Genomic DNA, 24,839 nt, shown 5'->3' with positions numbered 1-24,839 from the left:
GCCACAGCGGAATGAACCGCCAACTTATCCAGCACATTTTTTTATGCAGCGGATGCCCTTCCAGCCGCAACCCATCTCTGGGAAACATCCACACACAAATCCCAGTAGATCAGCAGTTTCTGAAATACTCAGAGCAGCCCGTCTGGCAGCAACAACCATGCCACATTCAAAGTCTCTTAAATCCCCTTTCCTCCCCATTCTGATGCTCGCTCTGAACTGCAGCAGATCCTCTTGACCATGTCTACATGCCGAAATGCAGTCATGTGATTGGCTGATTAGAAATAGCGCATGTGTTTGGACTGTGGGGGAAACCGGAGCACCCAGAGGAAACCCACGCCAACACGGGGAGAACATGCAAACTCCACACTGAAACACCAACTGACCCAGCTGAGGCTCGAACCAGCGACCTTGAATGAGTGCGACTAAGCCACCGTGCCACCGGATATTTTATTTGACAATTTTTATGCTAATGCTATAAATTCTTAGAAAGTTTGCTCTCAAAATCTTGGAAATCATATGTTCATGATTTCATTGTTTTATTCACAACTAAAGCAGAGGCAGAGCCGAGATAAGACAAGATAAGATTTTATGTTATGATAAGATACGTTTTGATGACAGACTGTGTTATTGACAAAATTACAGTAGTCATTACAGCAGTCTTTCTTCTGTTATACACAGAGCATCATCACACTGCGAAATTGTCTCATTTTTTAGTCCAAATATCTAAAAATTCTTAAATCAAAAAGCATTTTATTCTTTATTGGATTGAGCTCTGGTGACTGTGGAGGCCATTTGAGTACAGTGAACTCATCATCATGTTCAAGAAACCAGTCTGAGATGATTGAGCTTTATGACATGCTGCGTTTCCTGCTGGAAGTAGCCATCAGAAGATGGAGACACTGTGCTCATAAAGGGATGGACATGGTCAGCAGCAATACTCAGGTAGGCTGTGGCGTTGATGCTCAATTGGTACTAATGGACCCAAAGAAAATCTCCCCCACACCATTACACCACCACCACCAGCCTGAACCGCTGATACAAGGCAGGATGATCCATGCTTTCATGTTGTTGAGGTCAAATTGTGAGTCGAGCATCCGAATGTGTGAGCAGAAATGGAGACTCAGAGCAGCAACGTTTCTCCAATCTTCTATTGTCCAGTTTTGGTGAGTCTGTGTGAATTGTAGCCTCAGTTTCCTGTTCTTAGCTGACAGGAGCGGCACCCGGTGTGCTCTTCTGCTGCTGTAGCCCATCCGCCTCAAGGTTGGTCATGTTGTGTGTTCAGAGATGCTCTTCTGCAGAGCTCGGTTGTAACGAGTGCTTATTTGAGTTACTGTTGCCTTTCTATCAGCTGGAACCAGTCTGGCCATTCTCCTCTGACCTCTGGCCTCATCAACAAGGCATTTGCACCCACAGAACTGCCGCTCACTGGAGATTTCCTCTTTGTCGGAGCATTCTCTGTAAACCCTAAAGATGTTGTGCTTGAAAATCCCAGTAGATCAGCAGTTTCTGAAATACTCAGAGCAGCTCGTCTGACAGCAACAACCATGTCATGTTCAAAGTCACTTAAATCCCCTTTCTTCCCCATTCTGATGCTCGCTCTGAACTGCAGCAGATCCTCTTGACCATGTCTACATGCCGAAATGGAGTTAGCTGCTGCCATGTGATTGGCTGATTACAAATAGTGCATGTGTTTGGACTGTGGGGGAAACCGGAGCACCCAGAGGAAACCCACGCCAACACGGGGAGAACATGCAAACTCCATGTGAACATGCAAACTCCAAACTGAAACGCCAACTGACCCAGCTGAGGCTCGAACCAGCGACCTTCTTGCTGTGAGGCCACAGTATTAACCACTGAGCCATCGTGTATAAATAGATTCATTATTTTTTAGTTAATTACTTACTTGTTTGTAAATACAGTGATGCACAGTATGAAAGGAAATACGTAGTTACATCACCCGTGTGTAGTTGGACAGAAACCAAATATATTTCTTTCAAATATTTACCCAAATTGAAAATATTATTCAATAAAAAATTATTAATTTAATAAAATTGAATGGGGCATCATGGTGGCTCAGTGGTCAGCACTGTGGCCTCACAGCAAGAAGATCACTAGTTTGAATCCCAGCTGGGTCAGTTAGTGTTTCTGTGTGGAGTTTGCATGTTCTCCCTGTGTTGGTGTGGGTCTCCTCCGGGTGCTCCGGTTTCAGTCCAAACACATGCGCTATAGGGGAACTGATCAACTAAACTGGCCATAGTGTATGAGTGTGAATGAGTGTGTATGGGTGTTTCCCAGTGTGGGTTGTGGCTGGAAGGGCATCTGGTGCGTAAAATATATGCTAAATAAGTTGTCGGTTCATTCCGCTGTGGCGACCCCTAGATTAATAAAGGGACTAAGCTGAAAAGAAAATGCCCGGATTGGCCAATCGGGAGGAGCGGGAGAGTTTCCAGTGGGCCGGTCTGTTTTTTGGCCGCGAGGGCCGGTGTTTCTTGCTGCTTGCACTCTCAGCAGTCGCACTTTTTTCATTTATTTATTTATTTGACCATGGCCTCACTCTTTTTATTCATTATTTTGCCGCAGCTCCGCTCTTCTTATTTAAAGTCTCGCAGAGCCCCATGAGCAAAATGCAGCCTGCAGTGGGCGTCGAGGAGAGTTGAAATCAAGTCAACTGTATGGTAATGAGCTATGACGTGGTTCAGCGGCAACCAATCAGAATGAAGACGTCCACCGCTTGATAGGAGTTCAAAGAACACAGACCTGTGAACTTTGGTCCCTATCACAGTTGTTCCCAAGGGTTTGATGATTGCGGTCGCCAGGTGTCCAATTATTTATAATGTTTTCTTACAGGTTCATGCATTGAATAAGTTACTGGCGAGTTACTGATGTGCATTAATGTTATATAAATTTATCTTAAAAAAGCGGGAATCTCACGCGACGTGACAATACAAAACAGTAATGCTGCTTCAGGATATTTCAGACATATGGACACATATTGGATAAAAAGAGCAAAGCCACACCACACGCAACTTGATTTTCCATTGTTATATGAATTTGATAAGAAGTGCGCAACATTTTCACGCTAGAAACATGTTTCATGCAGGAGTGTAACTGATATTTGCTGCAACGGCTCCTTTAAATATGAGATCAATGTAGTGAGTTTTGACGCTCTCGCTGCCGGAGCTAAAGGCAGAGAGCGTTGTCGCCAGGGCGGCCAGAGCGACCTTGGACGCTCTCGCCGCTTTCGGTGTGAACGTACGGTTACGACATCGTCGATCCGTGTTTGAGCAATTCTTTATTTATTTTTTTTATTGTTAAGACATAAAACTGTAAGGTTGTTGAACATTTGAAGTTCTAAAGCAGCTGTTTTAAGAAATAATATGCCACAATTAGGTTTGTTAAGTTTTTCCCAACAACAAGCAAAATAAGCTGCCAATGGGGTAAGCAAAGTAATCTTATGTTGAAAGGAAAAACAAGATTATTTTGCTTACCCCATCGGCAGATTATTTTGCTTTTTTTATTGAAAAACTTACTTAATTTTGGCTTATTACTTCTTAAAACAAGACAATATGTTTTGCTTGTCTAGAAAATGCATCTTGATTTAAGAACTTTTAGATATTTGCACTAGAAACCAGACAAAAATCTAAGTAAGAAAAGCATTTTTTGCAGTGTATAAGTTTAAGTGTTATAAATGAGACCCCTGGCATTGGTTTGATTTTGCATATCTTATTTATTGACATCCACATCAGTGCGAGTTTACACTGAACATTTTCAAGTTTATCGTTGGGCAAGACAGAGACATGTTTATATTGCACATTTTTAATACACAATCATAATGCAAACTGCTTAAACCTAAACAAGACGATTAAAAGAATCATGAAGTAATATAATAAATAAAAAGTACAGAGTTAAATTGGTTTAAAAATAACATTAAATGTGGTAAAACATCGACGCAGTGGCGCAGTAGGTAGTGCTGTTGCCTCACAGCAAGAAGGTCGCTGATTCGAGCCTCGGCTGGGTCAGTTGGCGTTTCTGTGTGGAGTTTGCATGTTCTCCCTGCATTTGCGTGGGTTTCCTCCACACTCCAAAGACATGCGGTACAGGTGAATTGGGTAGGCTAAATTGTCAATAGTGTATGGGTGTGTATGGATGTTTCCCAGAGATGGGTTGCAGCTGGAAGGGCATAAAACATATGCTGGATAAGTTGGCGGTTCATTCTGCGGTGGTGACCCCTGATTAATAAAGGGGCTAAGCCGAAAAGAAAATGATTGAGTGAATGTGTTAAACAGTGGCACTGTGGCTCAGTGGTTGGCCTTACGGCAAGAAGGTTGCTGGTTCGAGTCCCGGCTGGGGCTAAGCTGAAGGAAACTGAATGATTGAGTAAATTTACAAATCTCCTTTTGAAAAAGCAAAACAAAAACAAAATAACAATGGTTTTATTTAAAGGCACATGCATTTATCAATATAAAATTTCCCCAAAATGATCATTCATTCATTCATTCATTCATTCATTTTGTTTTCTGCTAAGTCCCTTTGCTCCAGTTTCCCCCACAGTCCAAACACTTACGCTATAGGTGAATTGGGTAGGCTAAATTGTCTGTAGTGTGTGTGTGTGTGTGTGTGTGTAAATGAGTGTGTATGGGGGTTTCCCAGTACTGGGTTGCAACTGGAAGGGCATTCGCCATGGATGTAAAACATATGCTGGAGTAGATGGCGGTTCATTCTGCTGTGGCGACCCCTGATTAATAAAGGGACTGCGGATGCACGGTGGCTCAGTGATTAGCACTGTCACCTTACAGTCGCTGGTTTGAGTCCTGGCTGGGTCAGTTGGTGTTTCTGTGTGGAGTTTGCATGTTCTCCCCGTGTTGGCGTGGGTTTCCTCCGGGTGCTCCGGTTTCCCCCACAGTCCAAACACATGCGGTTCAGGGGAATTGATTAACTAAATTGCCAGTAGTGTGTGTGTGTGTGTGTGTGTGTGTGTGTGTGTGAATGAGTGTGTATGGGTGTTTCCCAGTACTGGGTTGCAGCTGGAAAACACAAGTTGGTGGTTCATTCCGCTGTGGTGACCCCTAATTAATAAGCCGAAAAGATAAAAAGTGAATGAATGAATATGGAGTGTGTGATTGAGCTGTAAGAGCGCGCTCTCTACTGGAGGAACCGAACACAGCACACAGCCGAGGTAAAATCTAGATGAGATACAGCTGCGGATACTCACGTCAATGTAGCATAATTTGTGTGACACTGTACAACAATATTTATCATTTTAAATTACTGCGAGGACTGGGTTTTACCGTGGGATAGATGAAGTCGCTAATTAAATACATTTTAATAGGTAATTAAATAAATATTAATAATAATACTCGGCATAATTACAGTTTTACATTATTGTGAGGGGTTGGGGTAGAGATACACGTTAATAAAACTAAATTAATTGATAATTTAATAAATAATATAAAAAATAATTCTCTTTAACTTCCGACCGTAGCTGTATCCCTTCTTGCAACATTGTCGCCCGATCATCAGCGTAGAAGAAGAAGAGAGACTTCCGGCTGCGGCTCCATCAGGTGGAATTCGCCCTCTGTCAGATGAGCTGATCGAGTTTCTTCAAAGACACACAGTTCCGGCTGCAGGTACACTATTATTATTATAATTCACACATTTATGATCATTAATATTATACTCACACTTATTATCATACACTCGTTCACGAGCTGTTCTGGAGACTTTACTGACGAGTTGTCTGTCAGAGCTGGCCGTTATTAAGCGCCTCATCACTGACAGGAGATCAGTTGGAGAACACACACACACACACACACACACACAGCTAAACACAAACATGTTCTCTCCCTCTTTTTCTCCCTTAGACACACACGTAGATACACATACACACAGATGAAAACACACACAAAAACACAAACTAGCTGTCTCTTTCTCTCGCAGTCACACACACACTCAAACTCATGCACACACACACACACACACACACACACACACACACACACACACACACACACACACACTCCACACATACAAGTTCATATGAACACACATTCATTAAAGTCCCACACAAACACCATAAGATTCAAGAACACACACAAAAATAATCATATGCGCAGCAGAGAGAAGGCACACACAAACTCACACACCTATGAGTACACACAGGTGAAACCACACTCTTAGACACACACACAACCCCATCATGAATACACAGATGAGCACAAACACTCACTCAAAAACTTACACATACACACAAGTTCATATAAACACACTCACATCTGTAGATACACACACACACAAATATACACAGGTAAACACAAACATCACTCTCTTACACTCACATAGGTTAATGAACACAGGTGAGCTCTCTCTTTCATTTAATTTATATATTGTCATATGCACAGTAAAAAGCATAAATAAATTATACATTTCAACAGTCGTGCAATCAATGTGTGTGTGTGTGTGTGTGTTCTGCTCTTACAGCCTCTCATCTGCTGTTTTTTTACATGCTGGAGTGTGTGTGTGAAGCCGTAAAGCTTCTGGATTCTGACCTGTGAGTGTGTGTTCTACAGGAGAATGTGTGTTGTCCATGGGTGTGAGTCGGCTTGATGTTCTGTACCGCAGGCTTCTCCTCACCAAACTCTTCATCCGCGGATGGGGGAAGCCGGAGGATCTTAAGAGGTACATTACAGACACAAATAAACACTGAGGAGCTCATAGAATAATGAGGACTGAATGATAATTAACCATGGATATTATATGCGCCATGTATTACTGAACGTTCATATTCATGCTATTTTTACCTGATATATTACAAAATCCAAAATATGTGTTTACTGCAACCTAATTAAGTTTGGGATCTGTAAGTTTTAAATTTTTTTTCTTCATAAATAAATAATAATATGTAATATATTAGTCTTTATTAAGTGAATGTAAATACAGTCATTATAAAGTCATAGTCAAAATAAATAAACAAATAAATAAATTATATTAAATAATTATGTATATAATTGTTCTATTATAATAGTACAATAGTAATAATATTTTTATAGCCCTATTTATTGTCAGTTTTTGTTTTTGAATAAACAATTGAATTGTGAACCTACACTGGTCTCACGGTTTGGTTTTGATTATTATGCCATCGATTCGGTTCAATTCGATATCTCGGTGCATTGATGATGCTTTTCATACATAATTAGATTCGTTCTTCACAACACAAGATTTTTTAAACTAAAATTACAGCTGTCAAAATTATTGCCTTAACACATGCGATTAATTTTAAATATTTAACGCGTAAAAAAAATGAACGCAATTAAAGTAGTTGCAGTTTTTTTTAAATTCCTGTTGTGGTCGACGTGTGTTCAACATGCAAAGAAATATAGATAAGACCAAGGAAGCACTTTTTTAAGGCAAGTTTCAGTATAAAACCAATTAATGTCGCATCAGCAGGCTCTCCAGCGTTTCCTCCAGAGTCTCATCTCATTTCCTATGTTTCATTTTTAATTATTCGACTTTTGTTTTAATGGAGTTTGATAGCGCATGGCGAACGGAAAGAAAAACCTCCGCATTTCATGACTCGGTGGTCCTTTAAGGTAATCAAAAATCACTGCTTACATGGTCGACTCTTAATAAGAGAATAATCTTAATCATATTAAAATCAGAGTATTGGTGTCCATGTAAATGAACTCAGAAAGTGTAAGATGAAGTCGAGAGCTGTCAAAGACAGCTCATTCCTCTGCCTTTCAGCATGCGGCCTCAAATGTTTCATTAAGTTTGACGTGTTTCCCCAGTAAACGGCACTTTTGTAAAGTGTATTGCGTTGTTGTAAGAATCCTTGTGAAATATAGTCATACTTTAGAACGCTTAGTTTAAAGAGCCCATATTATGGGTTTTTGAAAATTCCCCTCCATGTAGTGTGTAACACAGCTCTAAGTGAAGTGAAGTATCCAGCTAAGGCTTAAATCTGTTAGTGTACAGTGTTTAAAACTGTTGATTCATCTATAAAAGAGTCGACTCATAGTGCTTCGAACGAGTCGCCTTGATACCGACTCATTAGGTGTTTCGCCATGACGTACGAACGAAACCAAGTTATTCACGTGCACGCGCAAACCTGGGAGATTTCAAACCTGAGGCCCCACCCTCTGACGCAGAAACCCAGACACACACACACCCACAAACACACACACACACACACACACACACAAACATGCCGGTTGATTGAAATCACACTGTAGATGGATATATTGAGTCTCTACCCAAAGATGAAACCTCAGCATTATAACCAAGCAGTTGGAAACTTCTGGAAGCTACATGCTACAAAGAATACTTCATCTGAGTTTGTTAAAGGAAGGATCAGTAAAGAGTAACTGCTGGACGTCAGGATGGGTTTCTTCCATTTCTCAAGTGTAAGTACGTGCGGTTAAAGTTGTTGCCTCGTTTACTCTAGCTTGCAAATGTATTTAGTTGTGATTTGTTACTTGTAACCGCGTGTACTGTATCAGGTTAACTGGCTATATTCTCTTATCGCGTGCAAAGTCACGTTAAAAACGCGACGCGTGCTGTTTGTTTATGGAGCTCCGTGCTAGAGTTCTGCTCCCGCGATTTATTCGGAAATTTATTCCCGCGCCGCAGAAATCTGGCGCGGGGACAGCCGCGGGAATAAATTTCCGAATAAATCGCGGGAGCGGTCGGTAACGGGTTTAATGTGGGACGGGAGCGGGCTGTCTAGCAATATCACGGATATTGCTATGTGAATTAGAAAGAGAGAGTCTGCTTGGTATGAGAGAGCGTATGAGAGAGAGAGAGAGAGAGAGAGCGAACGAACGAACGAACGAACGAGCTCTGTGTGCTTTGTGCTGTGTATGTGTTTATACAGACAGCTTGGCTGTCTGGACTGTATACTGGGTGATTTTTGGTTGTGTTCTCCGCTCTAGCGGGACCGGGCGCGGCGGGCAGAAAACGGAGCGGGTTCTCAGGCTAAAACCTGGCGGGTGCGGGCGGAAGCGGGAGCGTTGTCATCCGGAGGTGTGTGTGTGTTTTTGTGTGTGTGTGTGTGGTATGGCGAGTACACGACTGTCTCCTTCGTTCGGTTATCCGTGGCACTATCCACTCGCCATAGTGTGGCAGCTAAAATCCACGCCTACACTATCGAGCGTGTATGAACTGTGATTACTTTTATATTGCTGATTAGCTATTGGCCATTTCCCTCTCTGACTGAAGGCAGTCGACCAATCGCGACAGACTGTCATCGGTCCAATCAGCGCAGATTAGCTTCGCGCTAAGGAGGGGTTTGGGAACAAATGAATCACTGGACGATTCATACAGGAGTCGCTGGGATAATTAGGTAAAAATAAATGCAGATTATAAGACCATGAAAGTGTTTTTTGACCTTGCATGCATATTAGACTGTTGTTGGAGACCCTTACAACCAAGATATGACCCTATTTCATGTATAATATGGGCTCTTTAAGCAAATTTGATGAACGCGATCATGCGTGCTGAATCTGAAGAGAGTCGCTCCGGCTGCCCTGTCCTGTCTGCGTCTGCGTGTGCATGTTTCTTAGCTAACCTGCCTAAACGTTGTTGTCCGTAGCCACTTAATCAGAAAGTTATGAATTTTTGTGAGATTGCGTTGCACTCTTAGCTCACCTCATTTATAAGAAAAGGTCCACATTGTCCCCTGATAATGTCAACAGACTGGAATGTCTCAGCAACTGGCTGAATGTAAAGGAGGACTGAGCTAAATTGTTTCTACTTTATAACTAATGTTCTCAACTCACAGCAATACAACTTTACCATGAGCACAAGTGTTTATATTCTATACTTTATTGTAATGATAATTTTTTATATCTGCAATGTCTGTGTTTTGGCATTTTTTGCAGTCCACTTAGAATCCAACATGGAGATCAATGTTTTCTTTATTAGCATTGATTGTTTTGAAATTCAGATGGCATTAACATGCCTGTGTTTAATTTCTGTAATAAATATGGCTGTCAAGCCAGGATCTTGATGGTTTATTGTAGATATGTTGTTTAAATGAAGAAATCTGTGCTGCAAGTTAAACAAAAATTCTAATAACAATTATATTTTGAATTTAAATAGTTTTTGTCTTGCGTTTACATTAATTTACATTTGAATAGCCAAAATTACAAGTTTCAGTCGCGATTAATTAGTTAACTTTTTTTATTGATTGACAGCACCAATTAAAATATATAAATATATAAATATTTATATATTATTTGTAAAACACTATTGTCTTTTAATACAGCAGTCAGATATATGAACTGTACCTTTAATTTGACCTGCTCAAAAAAAACACTCTTTCTGAATGTCTCAAACAAAACTCTAACACATGCACAGATGACAGCACGAGCGTTTACAGCAAATAAACTCATGTAAATATCATCCCGCTTGCTTTTGTCTTACACCACAATGATTGGTTGTTGTCCTCACCCGCTCAACAGAAAGGGCTGCGCTTGGATTTAAAAATAAATCACCGATTAGTTATGCGGGAATAACAGCCGCAGTTATAGTCCATATGTGCATAATACACGGTTATTACAGGTAATCTGTAATAGACACAGTGAAGAATACTTGCAACTCAGGCAGGCTCATGTCTGGATCCACAAGTATTGCTTCAACAGCCAAAAGGAGAGGAAAAGTTAACTCACAAACAGGCCAGCGCAGCGGGTCAAACGTCCAAAGTGAGAAAGAGAGGCAGAGATGGATTTTTCCAGCATTTCCCCATAGTAGTGAAATCGCGGCTCGTGTGCTGTGCTCAACGAAAGACTTTCCAGCAAACTCACAAGCCATTGAGCTGTGCATAATAATCTGCCTTTTAAGTATTCAGAGCGTTTTATTTAGTCTCCCTCGCCTCCTTCATCAAAGTATTCTACTGCAACATCGCACAAAGGAGATAAATGACGTCAGTATGTAATAACCTGTTATGATCTATTACTGAACCGATATCGAACTGTCCCCATCTGCATCGCGGTGCACCGAAGAAACAACAAATTTTGACACCCCTAATAATAATAATGACAATTTCAACCATTATTCCCTGATATTTTTTAATTCTTATTCTCAGATATTTTTATGTTGTTATATGTGATTATTATATTGTGTTATATATACTGATTCACTATCAGCTCAAGAAAAAAGGTATTGTTTTGCCAAAATGGAAATTCTAATTCAAATTTGACTTGACAACGAGAGACCAGTGTGCACAAGCGTATATTTGTTTCTGAAATATTGCATTTAATTGATACTGCATTCAGAAGTGCCAAAAGCACAGATTTTAATTATTAGCATTATTATTATCAATTTAATTGAAGCATACTTTTTTGGATATTGCAGAATATTCGAGTTCCGGAAGATTATTGGCGACAGGGAGAAATGCAAGAGTCTGGTAGAGAGAGATTACCCCATATTTATCGACAAGGTAAGATACGCTTATTACAAATGGTCATCTGTATTATTATCAATAATAGTTACACATACAGTTGTGCTGTTTAACAGAGCAAGAACATTTTCACAGTATTTCCTCTAACATTTTGTTCTTCTGGAGAAAGTCTTGTTTTATTTCAGCTAGAATGAAAGTTTGTAGTTGCTTTAAACCATTTTAAAGTGAATTATTATTAGCCCCCTTCAGCAATATTAGTGTTGCATTGTCTACAGAACAAACCACTGTTATACAATGACTTGCCTAATTACCCTAACTTTACCCTAATTATCCTAGTGAAGCCTTTACTTGTCACTTAAAGCTGAATACTAGTGTCTTAAAGAATATCTAGTCTAATATTATGTGGTCTTCATGGTAAAGAGAAAATACATCAGTTATTAGACATGAGTTATTAAAACTATTATGAGTAGAAATGTGTTTATATTTCTTTTATTATCTTACACAAAAAGAAAAAAAAATCTTTATTTTAATATTTTAGCATTGTTATATGAGAGATTTGCTTTGTTTACCAAGCATGTGGATCTCATTGCATTTACATTATAAACCTTTTATTATTATTATTATTATTATTAATTAATTAAAAAATAGAATATGCAAGTAGTAGACAAAATGGGATCACATGCTAAGAAAACACAACTGTGTGTGTGTGCATGTAAAGGTAACTAGGTGGACGGTCAGAGTACATGCATAAGGGAAAAAAATATATATTTTTTTATATACATATACATAAACAACATGTATAACAGTCATTAAATAAAGCAAATAGCATAGATATAAATAAAATAGATTGAGGAAAAAAACAATCAGTGGTAAGGAGTGACAACAATGATAGTAATGTTAGTAATAATGACAGTTGAAAAAAAGGACAACAGTAATAATAACTGACAACAACAATAATAATTACAAGTATTACAGCTACTACTACCGAAAATTATATGTGTGATTGTGTGTGTGTGTGTGTGTGTGTGTGTGTGTGTGTGTGTGTGTGTGTGTGTGTGTGTGTGTGTGTGTGTGTGTGTGTGTGTGTGTGTTTGTGTGTTTGTGTGTATATATATATATATATATATATATATATATATATATATATATATATATATATATATATATATATATATATATATATATATATAATGTAATTATTAAATTCAATAAATATTAATGAAAATAAAAGGATAAAAAACTTATAATGAATATAACCTTATAACCTTAAATGAAAGTTACAAGTATTTTTTATTTTATATATGCAGTGAATTAAAACAAATTCAGAGAAAGTATATTTTAACATTATATTGAAACATTTATTTGTATTGGGGATGCAACGATTATAGATTTTAATTGTACAATTAATAAAGTTATAATCGTGGATTCACGGTTATCACGATAATTATGTATTCATTCATTCATTCATTCATTCATTCATTTTAAAACACTACTAGTTTAGAACCTCATATGAAAACTCTATATTTTAAAGTGTTATTTATGGCTGCTCAGTAACCAAATAATACAACACAAAATAATAATAAAAAAACTAAACAATAGTCCATTTCTCTTTGGACTTAAAAATAAGTTAATAACTGAGTGCACGTCACACCCAAAATGCATGCAAGGAAATAAATAATGAACTTGCATGCACAAAAGACACAACATGTTAACAGCCCTTAATTAATAGCCTCTGCCATAGTAAATCCAGTGTGTTCAATTCAAGTTTATTTCTTTAGCGCTAAACATAGAAGTTCTGATTTCAGAGTTGAAGTTCTGTTAGATAAGTTCAGTGTGGTTTAATTTTCACTGCTGAAAGTCCAAACACTGAAGAACAAATCCATCCATGCACAGCTCCACAAGTCCCAATCCGAGCAAGCCAGTGGAGAGGAACTAAAGTAACTTCACCAACTGACGTGTTTACCAACCGACTGTGTGTGTGTATTAGCCTTGGTTTACAAACTCAGAACTTTAAACTAGCGCACAGTTGGTGTAATTTTAAGTTGCAGTAGTTTTGTTCCGTGCAGAAACTCTGTGTTAAGAAGCCTTTAACCATGACGAATTAAAGTGCGGTTAATAGTGAAACCAGTCAATCGTTGCATCCAGGGCTTGACATTAACTTTTTTGTTCACCAGCCACTGTGGCTATTAGATTTCCAACATTACTAGCCACTCGCCATTTTCACTAGCCACAATTTTGTTGTTGGGAAAATATATTTTATACATATAAATATGACTTTGACATGCTAAAATGACGTGATTTAGATTTTGCGTTATCTCCGCATGCCTGCTCAGTCATTTTACTTTTTGTGTGTCGTGTATGAGCTTGCTCAATAGTTATGAGCAAATGGGTCTTGGTCTCATAGTATTATGATTAGTTTTTATTTCGCATGAATTTTCAGAACTCAAAAAGAAAGGATTTACCAAATGTATCTCTGACCACACCAAACATAAACAAATATTTCTTAGCCACAATTTAAAAATGTGTCAAAGCAAGCAAAATATAGCTGTATACTATACTTTTTATTTAACAAAACATATGCAAAGTAATCAGTCCTGCTATAAGGTCCCAGACCTTACCACACATAAATGGAGAGTTAATCTCCCATTAAAGCAATGTTATGGTAAAAAAATGATAATTAAACCGTGTTAAGGCAAAAGAAAGCAGGTAAACAACATGGTCACACACACGGTTAATATTAGAACCATAAATAATAAAATAAATAAAAACGAAAGCAACCGGTGCTGCTTACAAAAAGACTAATCTGGAGCTCTTGAAAGCAGCAAGACTGTGGGTGCATGTTCATCCCTTTTTTTTATCTAGTCTAGTGGTATTTCTGCAGTGCTGTACAACACAAGCCTACACAAATCACTTAGAAAGGGGTTTCACTTTTTTTTTTTATGGCAAGGTTGACATTTGCTCATATTCAAAAGTTATTCCACATAAATACTTAGCATTTTTTTTTTTTTTACAAAAATCTGAGCAGAAATAACAATAAATGATAACTTATTAACCGTGTGCTGCTCCTGTACCCAAAGGTAGAAGATCAGGCTGATTGCAAAATCCACAGCGGTCACTTCATATCTCCGCTGGAGCACTTTGTCCCGGGCATCCTGCCAGCCGAATCCGTCAAAGCCCGGTAACCACAACACATCAGACACAAACACTTCATGCAAACGTGAGGGATTAATGTGACAAAAACAAATCCTTTCAAATGAAGAGCATTGTTTCAACTTTCCCGCCAGATTCCAGTTTATTGTGCCCAAGAGATGGAAGAAGCACAGACCTGTGTGTATTCACCTGGCTGGAACAGGAGACCATGTGAGTGTGTGTGTGTCTATGCATGTGTGTGTGCATTTTGGGGTCTGTAAGAGTTTTTTATATACTTATACTCACTGGCCACTTTATTAGGAACAACTGTTACTAATAACTGCTTGTTAACACACATTTCTAATCAGCCAATCACATGGCAGCAGCTCAATGCATTTAGGCATGTAGACATGGTCAAGAGGATCTGCTGCAGTTCAGAGCGAGCATCAGAATGGGGAGAAAGGGGATTTAAGTGACTTTGAACGTGGCATGGTTGTTGCTGCCAAATGGGCTGCTCTGAGTATTTCAGAAACTGCTGATCTACTGGGATTTTCACGCACAACCATCTCTAGAGTTTACAGAGAATGCTCCGACAAAGAGAAAATATCCAGTGAGCAGCAGTTCTGTGGGCGCAAATGCCTTGTTGATGAGGCCAGATGTCAGAGGAGAATGGCCAGACTGGTTCCAGCTGATAGAAAGGCAACAGTAACTCAAATAAGCACTCGTTACAACCGAGCTCTGCAGAAGAGCATCTCTGAACACACAACACGGCCAACCTTGAGGCGGATGGGCTACAGCAGCAGAAGAGCACACCGGGTGCCGCTCCTGTCAGCTAAGATCTGGAATGTAGTGGTGTGGGAGAGATTTTTTGGCACACATTGGGCCATTAGTACCAATTGAGCATGGTGTCAACGCCACAGCCTACCTGAGTATTGCTGCTGACCATGTCCATCCCTTTATGAGCACAGTGTCTCCATCTTCTGATGGCTACTTCCAGCAGGATAACGCAGCATGTCATAAAGCTCAATCATCTCAGACTGGTTTCTTGAACATGACGATGAGTTCACTGTACTCAAATGGCCTCCACAGTCACCAGAGCTCAATCCAATAAAGCAGCTTTGGGATGTGGTGAAACGGGAGATTGGCATCATGGATGTGCAGCCGACAAATCTGCAGCAACTGTGATGCTATCATGTCAATATGGAGCAAAATCTCTGAGGAATATTTCCAGCAGCTTGTTGAATCTACGCCATGAAGGATTAAAGCAGTTCTAGAGGCAAAAAGGGGTCCAACTCAGTACTAGTAAGGTGTACCTAATAAAGTGGCCGGTTAGTAAATATATGTAAATTATGATGTTCTAATTATGACAGAATCAAAACATTATACTGTGTTTTCATGTAATACTGGAATAATTATGCTGAAACGTCATATAATTTACATTTGAATATACATTCACATAGAAAATAGTAATTTCAAATTTTAATAATATGTCATTGTGTTGTAGATTTAACTATATATTTGGTCAAATAAATACAGCATTGGTCACTAAAAAGAAACTGTGTAGGTACCACTGCATTGCATTACCATACTAATGCATTTTTGTTGTATATCTATCTTTTTTTGCACTTTAATGTCTTCTTCACAGTCAGCTTTATTAAATCTCAAAATGTACATTTGTAAAATTTTTGCAAAATCGCTTTTTAAAACTGTAATGGTTCAATTTTATTGTATTTCATGTTTGATAAAAACATGCAATAATTGTCTAATTATAAATGTATAGTTTATTTACTGTAAGTATTAAATAATTACTGTTTCATCTGAATTCTGTGCATCTGTATTGTTTTTTATTTCCCCAGTTTTTCTGGAGAAGACGAACACTAATGGCCAGGCCGATGGTTAAAGAATCAGGGATGGCGTCTCTTCTGCTGGAGAATCCGTATTATATCCTTACACAAAGCTAAATTACAGTCGCAGTAATTTGCTATGTAGATTATACTTAAACAGTTAAGAGTAATCAATCACAAAATATAATTTTTTGGGTGAACTAACACTAAGCATAGGGTGGAGGCGGGGTTTAACTTCATCTGCTTCATCTGTCATCTGCTCATTAACCATACTTACAGTGATTGGCTGATGGGGAAAGGGAGGAGTCTTTGTTAGAGATTTAAGCTGTGGTCACACTTCACTTTTTTTTCCCCATAGACTTCTATTCATACGCACTCAAATGCAGCAGACTGGAAATTGAAAAGTTTAATTTATGGAAACTCTATAGAGCACAATAATATGTTGCTATATAAAAAAATTATATATATTTAAAAATAAAATAGGATAAAATTCTTTCAAGTGTCACAGTTTAACATATTTACCAAATTGGTTTTAGTAACCACAATAATTTCTGTTTATGGAACGTATATTTGCATAAATATATAATTTTTTTATTGTGATTTTTTTTTTTGTTTGTTATTAATCTTATATATATATTTGTGAACATATTATTGACCAAATGGGAATAATATGTTATAATAATAATAAATAATAATAATAATAAATAATAATAATAATTAGTCTTCACATTATTGAAAGCTCATTTTGCTCAAATGTTTTTATATTTAAAATCTATAAATGTAACCAGATTTCTATTTATTGAGCATATTTTTGCATAAATATATATTTTTAAAACTGTCAAGTAATAATACAAATAAATTTATTACAAATAAATGTAAATATATATTTGCGAACAAATTTCTGACTGTTTGGGGATTGTTTTCAAAAGGTTTTCTTTCTTAAGCAGATATATATTATTAACTAGTAATATTTAAATATATTTTATTATATTAATATATTTTAAATGCTTTTAAAAATATACTTTCTTTTACAAATCTAAAAATATCAAATTTTATTGCTGAAACATCTTGATAAATACTCAGAGCAAAGTCTTAAATTTTAAACACCCGCTATTTTAATTTATTCTCCAAAATCTGCAAGTTATTGGATATTTTTAATAGCTTTTAAGATGTTTTATTAATAGAGTTATATCTCATATCTCTCCTTGACTCTGAGCTGCACACGGATACAGAAAACCCAAAGACCAGCTGTGAGTGTTTGTTTACTGTAATGGTGATATTAATGTCCAGTCTTTGTGGCATGCAGCATTTTTCTGAACAATGCATGTTCACAGTGGTATTTATGTGATGATAGCAAAAACTTACCTGATTAGATTGCTTATTAACTGATTTAAAGACAAAATAAAGTCAGTAATATTATCTCTTAGATTACACATTTAGGTTTGTCTAAGTAACCTGACTACTTTTAAATTACATTAAGAAACACTTTACAATAAGATGTCATCATAATTTGTGTATTTACTAGCATGAACTATGTATAAAGCAGCTTTTTTAGTTGTGTCCCAAGTCCATGCAGAATGTTTGGTTTTGGGTCAGAGTTTAATTCAATTCATCCTTATTTCTATAGTGCTTTTACAATGTAGATTGTCGCAGCAGCTGAACACAGACGTTCAGAGTTAAAGTTCAGTTCAGTTCAGTTTAGTTCAGTGTGGTTTAATTTTCACTACTGAAAGTCCAAACACTGAAGAACAAATTCATCCATGCGCAGTACTCCACAAGTCCCAAGTATATTAATTTTGGTGCATTTTTAGAGTCTGAGTAATTTTAGTTAGTTTTTTTTCCTCTGTATGTGATGTGTTTCAGTCGCTCGAGTCTGAAGAACGTGTCAGACCTGTTTGTGATGGGCGGAGCGCTGATTCTGGAGTCGGCTGCGCTTCTGCACTGGCTGGAGAGAGACGGATTCTGGCCACTGGGCATGACTGGCATCTCTATGGGTGGACATGTAGGTTCATTTACCTTTCCCTTCATTGGGGATTTAACCAGTCATTCAACTCAACATTCACAATACTGATAAGATTTTAATGATTTTTCTAAGACAATAAGTTGCATATTTCTTTGTAAAATAGAAATATATTTGATCGAATAACAAAACTAAATTGCCATTTTAAAACTAATTAAAAGTCAAATTAAATAATGATAACACACATAAAACTTATAATCAGACATATACTCTTTTTTTCCCTTTTTATTTGTAATTTTAAAACCCTTTTTTTTTCAGAACACCCCTTCCCCTGCATTTAAGCCCCCAACACAGGGCTATTCAATTGGTGGCCTGTGGGCCGAATCTGGCCCCCGAGGCACTTTGTTCCGGCCCTCCAAACAGTGTGACCAAGACATCAAAAATAGATTTAGTTCAGTCGACAAACGGCCGCTATAGTTATGAAGTAAAGTGCGTCTGTTCAATAACAGCACGAGCTGCAGTTAAAGGCTGCACAGAGTGTGAGTCATCATAAGCGCACGCAGTGGCGCAAAAAGGGGGTATGCAGTATATGCGGCGCATAGGGGTGCCACACATGGGGGGCGCCATTGTGCCAAAACAATTTTTTTAATTATTCATATTAAAAGTTTCAAATAATTTATATATATATATATATATATATATATATATATATATATATATATATTTGTTAAAAAATTTTATTTAGCATTTTATACGCGTATAATATTGTATTTTATTAAATTAAAAAATCACTCCACCCCCCACCCACCCCCATTTTTCATACCATATACATGTTTTTTATGAATTTATTATGTATCATATTGATTCATCAGGCCTTTTGGTAACTTCTTAGCTCCAAACTATTTTAATTTTAGCTACAAACAAAGTTATAACATTTCAATTAAATAGAACATTTGTTTGTTTCTGTTTTTTTTTTTTTTTACTCTAAACATTTGACAGTCTTTTTTATTTAACTTTTAGCAGTTTCAGTCAATTGTTCTTCCAAAGACAGACCTTACACTTCTCACAGTATGCATGTGAGAAGTAATTGCAATGTTCTTTTGCCCTTTAGGACTCCCATGTCTATCATTTTGTTTTGACAAATGTAGTACAAAAAGTCCAAAAGCAAGGCTAGTCAAGGTGATATAATCATTTAGTGAGGGAAAATTAAATTGAGAAGAAATTTGGGGTGGTAAGAGATGCATTTCTTTGCGACTTAACATGCTTAATGTAATTATACCTTTTACTACTTCATACTATTTCAGGTGTGTTCAGAACTGCGAAACTGTATTTTTTGAAGCATATTGATATCTTTATGAAAAAATATCTATAATTTATTGATGGAAATATTTTCCACATTTTATCACTTGCCTGTTATAAAATATAGTTGGATTGAAGGGGGGGCGCGCAAAAGTTGAAGCCGCATACCCATCAGTAAATGTGCAGTTGCGCCCCTGAGCGCACGCAGTAGAAAACATCTCACGGTGAGAGTTGTGCGTGCCTTTCAGTGCAATGTAAACAAAAGATCTGTTAGACGAATTACTAATAAAATGATTATGTATGCATGAATGCAGATGGAAACAACAGTTAATCTAAATAGCTGCTTACCTAATATAAAGCTTGAATTTACATTAGACGTGATAACCGTGAAACAGTGATTATTCTTCAGACTATATAATTGTACAACCAAAATCTATAATTGTTGCATCACCAATTGTTATGCAGTTCAAACATATGAATGTGTCTGAATGTAGATGAAGCCTACTTCAGCAATGCACTGCTTCTGTTGTGCTCTGAAATACTAAGGGTGTCACGATCCTCCAAATCCTCGATACGATTACATTTTAGATTCTAAAGTCATGATTCGATTCGATTATGAATAATTAATTGATTAATGACCAATTAATTATTTGTAGCCTACCGTTTAAACTACCTGACCTGCATGTTCTGTGTTTTACCCATAAACAAATCATACAGTAAATGAATAAAGGCAAGACACACACATAATTACCACCTGTCAATCATTTTTTCTGCGGGACTCGTGAATAGGCAGTGATCTGTGTCGTTATAATGGCGTCGGTAAAAAAGACGCACAACCAACAGGAACCAGCCAACAGTATCTGAGGTGTTCGCTAAAATGACTCAGTACAAGTGAGTGAAAGATTGAAGCAGTCCTCTGACTGCCTGGACCTGCTGTCTCGAGCGCATGGCTGTGTGTGCGTCTGTGTGTGTGTGGTCACGTGATGTGCATTTTCAGAGGTAGAGAGGAAGGAGGGCTGCTCAGAAATGCTACACGCCACTGTGGATGTCAAATCGTTGTCGTTCTAAAATGCCATTTAAAAACAAAGACAGTGTAAACAGGGCCTGAGTGTGAACTTTTCGCCAGCGGATTTGCAACGGGGGCGGGCAGAGGATCTCGATGCTGGTGTTGTCTATCGGAGGAACCGTTTAATACGTACATAGCAGAGCTTGCAAAACTGAGTTTTTTTTTTGTCGACAACACGAACGTTGTCAACATAACTCACTGGAAATCCAAAATGCTTCCACACCGGCGACTTCATGGAAAGAGGAGAGGGTTTAAGCTCTGTCGACGGGTCTCCTGCGTCTGCAGGTCAACAAGCACTTCAACAAGCCTGTTTTTTCCCACATTTGAATGGTTGTAAAAAGTCTATTGTACAATGAAGTATTATTATGTAGTTTCAAAATACAATATATTAACATTTGAATGTAGAAAAAGCCAACATGGGTGTCTTAGTGAGCAAAAATATACAGCATATGTGCTCTTATATACAGTTGTGTCATCACTCATATAGCAAGTCATATCTCTCCGGCCCTTCGTTTGGGATGCTTTTCATGAACCAGCCCCCATGACCAACTAATTAATTAGCCCTGACCTAACAGATGAGAATATACTTTGTTTTTAATCATGATAATAAAGTTTGCCATCATAACTTCTTCAGAGGAAACATTTGTAAATCCAATTGCACAACACAAGCAAGTTACACTTAAGATGGGAAGCATTTTATAATACTTTTCCACCTCTTCTGGAAAATATTAGCATATTTTTACCCTTTTAATATTATTTACCCTTTTAACATCAAATTACAAAATCTAAATAACCTTAAGAATGATGTGTTTCTATTCTTAAAGTGTTTGTGCCTATATCATTATATAATCACTTGCATAAATTGGTATTAAAATAAAATTGATTGCAAAACTTTGCAATATATAGCACAATAACAAGGATTTATCATGACCTACTGTACCAACCAGTCAGCTGTGTTGTTTTTGTTCCTATGCAAACCTATTCATTTTGTTTCTCCCTAGATGGCTTCGTTAGCTGTTACCAACTGGCCCAAACCCATTCCTCTCATACCGTGTTTATCCTGGACGACTGCTTCAAGTGTTTTTACCACAGTAAGGTTCAGATTATTCATTTGGTGCAGCATCTCGGTAGTTTTTTTTAATATAAGACGAATGTGTTGCATGAATACAACATGCATCATGCAAAGATAAAAGAAATCAGTTATTATGCCACAGCCAGATCACCCTGCAGCCCAAGAGCGGTCCCTCACTGAAGCTAAGCAGGGCTGAGCCTGGTCAGTATCTGGACGGAAGACCACTAGGGAACACTAGGTTGCAGTTGGAAGTGGTGTTAGTGAGGCCAGCAGGGGGCGCTCAACCTGCGGTCTGTGTGAGTCCTAATGCCCCAGTATAGTGAAGGGGACACCATACTGTCAGTGAGCGCGGTCCTTTAGATGAGATCTTTAAACCGAGGTGCTCTGTGCTCTGTGCTCATTAAAAAATCCCATGGCACTTCTCGTGAAAGAGCAGGGGTGTAACCCCGGTGTCCTGGCCAAAGTTCCTCAATCGGCGATCATGGCCTTCCTATCATCCCCTTCCACTGAATTAGCTCCATCACTATCTCTCCACTGCACCTATAGCTGGTGTGTGGTGAAGCCCTGGTGCTGTTGTCCTGTGCCTGCCAGAGCATCATCCAAGTGGAGCTGTACACTGGTGGTGGTGTGGAGAGACCCCCCTCACGATTCTAAAGCATTTGGGGTGTATGGACATACACGATACATGCACTATATAAATACACACATTACATTACATTATTAGAAATAAAATAATAAAACTATTATGATTAGAAACTACTATTATGATTAGAAACTACTGAAATAAATTCAGTAGTGTTGGGGCGAAGACTAGAGGGGCAGTAAGTGGGAATTGTAGAATCCGCAGATGCAGAACCGCTGTGGGTCAGTCATCCTTTTCAGTAAAAGGTTCACATCTATGGAATGCCATGCCTGTTCATTTAAAGTTACAATCAGAACTCCCAGTTTTTTCTGTGAAGCTAAAAGAATGGTTGAAATCTTTACAGTAATGTGAACATTAAGCATTATTCTTTCAGGTTGGTCCCATTTACATTTCTCTTTATCCATATGGACTTGCATCTTATGTTTATGGCTCTGTAAATATTGTACATGTTTGCTGTATTGTGTTTTATTCTTGCCGGTTTTCTTTATTATTATTATTATTTATTTATTTTTTTATAATGTAAAGCCTAACCAGGGACAAGGGCTGCAAATTAGCTTTATGCTATATGCCCTATGTACACAACATCGGTTATCTTTGTAACCATGTCAAGTGTATTGTCCCTGTAAAATAAACAAGCAAATAAAATAAAAATAAAAATGTGCTAAAAAAACTCTCTTGTTAAACGGCACTTTATTTTTTACAAAGCAATTAAAATGTCATAGGGGGTGAAAGATTTTGTGCCAGCTTTCAAATCTTTTAATATCCCACAAAAGCCATCTGAGTGATTTATTGATTGCACCTAAAATGATCCGTTTGTTTGTGCAGGGTGTTTTAAGTCGAGCGGTGAACTGGAGAGAGCTGGAGAAGCAGTACGCGACACACACTGTCTATGAGGAGGAAATCATCAGCATGCTGGAGTATTGTGGGGTAGGTGTGTGTTTTACTGACTTATTACACTGCAGTCTGGAATATTTGTGGCATTTCAAGATATATTTACCCCAGATAACGATCGCTGAATAACTGTGCGATCACACCGAAGGCAGTGAGAGCGTCAAAGGTCGCTCTGGCTGCCCTGGCGACAACGCTGTCTGCCTTCAGCTCAGGCGACGAGAGCGTCAAAATTTGCTACATTGATCTTTAGAGGTGTGAACCTACACTAGTCTCACGGTTTGGTTCGGTTACGATTATCATGCCATCTATTCGGTTCAATTCGATATTTCGGTGCATCACGGTGCATTGACGGTGCTTTCCATACACAGTTTTATATTTTCTTCACAGCAGCATTTCTTGTATTAAAATGTATGAATATATTTATATTTATATATTATTTGTAATACAATTTTGTCATTTAATACAAACAGTCAGATTTATAAACTGTAACTTTAAACAAAACGAGCATTTAGCAAATAATATAAACAAATATAAATATCCCGCTCAATTTCTGATCCTTGTCTAGTTCTCTCACACCCCTTTGATTGGTCACACCCTCAACAAAAACGGTTGTGATTGGCTCTCGTGCGCTGCGTTCTTCACAGATGAGTGATGCTGATAAGCGGCAGGCGGCAGCGGCGATCTCACAGCTGATGCATGATAGACACGGTGGAGAAAACTCTGCAGACACGCGCTCGTGTCTGGATGCAAAAGTAACGCTGTAAAACAGCCGAGAGGAGAAGAAAAGCCACGCCAGCAGGTCAAATGGGCCAGTGTGTGTGTGAAAGAGAGAGAGAGACAGAGCGCACGCGAGAGAGAAATGGAGTACTTTCATTCTCTGGATCTCAGTGAAATAGGGGCTATTGTTGTATATGTCTGTGAAAGACTGATCCAGCAAACACACACAGTGAAATTGTGCACAGTTTATGAGTTTTAAGTAGTTTAAGCGCTGTAAATACTCGCGCTCGTCTCCCTCGCGGCAGAGCGCATATGAGGTAAATGACGTCAGTAATAACCGGTTATGATTATTACTGAACCGATACCGAATTGTCCGCGTCTGCATCGCGATGCACAGAAGAAACGATTATTTTTGACACCCCTATTGATCTTGTATGTAAAGGGGCCGTTGCAGCATATCAGACACATTCCTGCATAACACATGCTTTTAGCGTGAAAATGTTGCACACTTTTTTTATTAAATTTATATAACAATGTAAGATCAAGTTGTGTGTGGTGTGGCTTTGCTCCACCTAATTATCCATTGTGTCCATATGTCTGAAATATCCTGAAGCAGCGATACTGTTTTGTATTGTCGCGTGAGATTTACGCTTTTTTAAAGAAAAATAATAATATATGACATTAATGCACATCTGGAACTCGCCAGTAACTTATTTAATGCATGTTCCTGTGAGAAAACATTATAAATAATTGGACACCTGGCGACCGCAATCATCGAACCCTTGGCAACAACAGTGGTCGGAGCCAAAGTTCACAGGTCTGT

The 24,839-nt window shown here is 38.1% G+C and overlaps 1 protein-coding gene across 7 annotated transcripts in view; it reads left to right on the top strand.

The window, feature by feature from the left end:
- Positions 1-5,533: 5,533 nt before the first annotated feature.
- Positions 5,534-24,839, top strand: part of abhd18 (abhydrolase domain containing 18) — a 31,816-nt gene continuing 12,510 nt past the window's right edge. For 5 of the 7 annotated variants that reach the window (XR_012389500.1, XR_012389502.1, XR_012389498.1 and 2 more), the window contains exons 1-10: positions 5,534-5,627; positions 6,567-6,675; positions 11,350-11,434; positions 14,473-14,573; positions 14,680-14,755; positions 16,381-16,465; positions 17,591-17,618; positions 18,232-18,370; positions 21,695-21,784; positions 23,234-23,335. Coding sequence is in view for 1 of the 7 variants with exons in the window: in NM_001013347.2 (NP_001013365.2) it covers positions 6,584-6,675; positions 11,350-11,434; positions 14,473-14,573; positions 14,680-14,755; positions 16,381-16,465; positions 17,591-17,618; positions 18,232-18,370; positions 21,695-21,784; positions 23,234-23,335 (798 nt within the window). In the remaining 6 variants the exon portion in view is untranslated. 7 annotated transcript variants of the gene reach the window in all.

The sequence above is a fragment of the Danio rerio genome, chromosome 14 (genome assembly GCF_049306965.1).
Source record: "Danio rerio strain Tuebingen ecotype United States chromosome 14, GRCz12tu, whole genome shotgun sequence".
In the NCBI taxonomy this organism is placed as follows: domain Eukaryota; kingdom Metazoa; phylum Chordata; class Actinopteri; order Cypriniformes; family Danionidae; genus Danio; species Danio rerio.
Note: the sequence above shows the minus strand (reverse complement) of the source record. Positions and strands in the feature narration are given on the sequence as shown.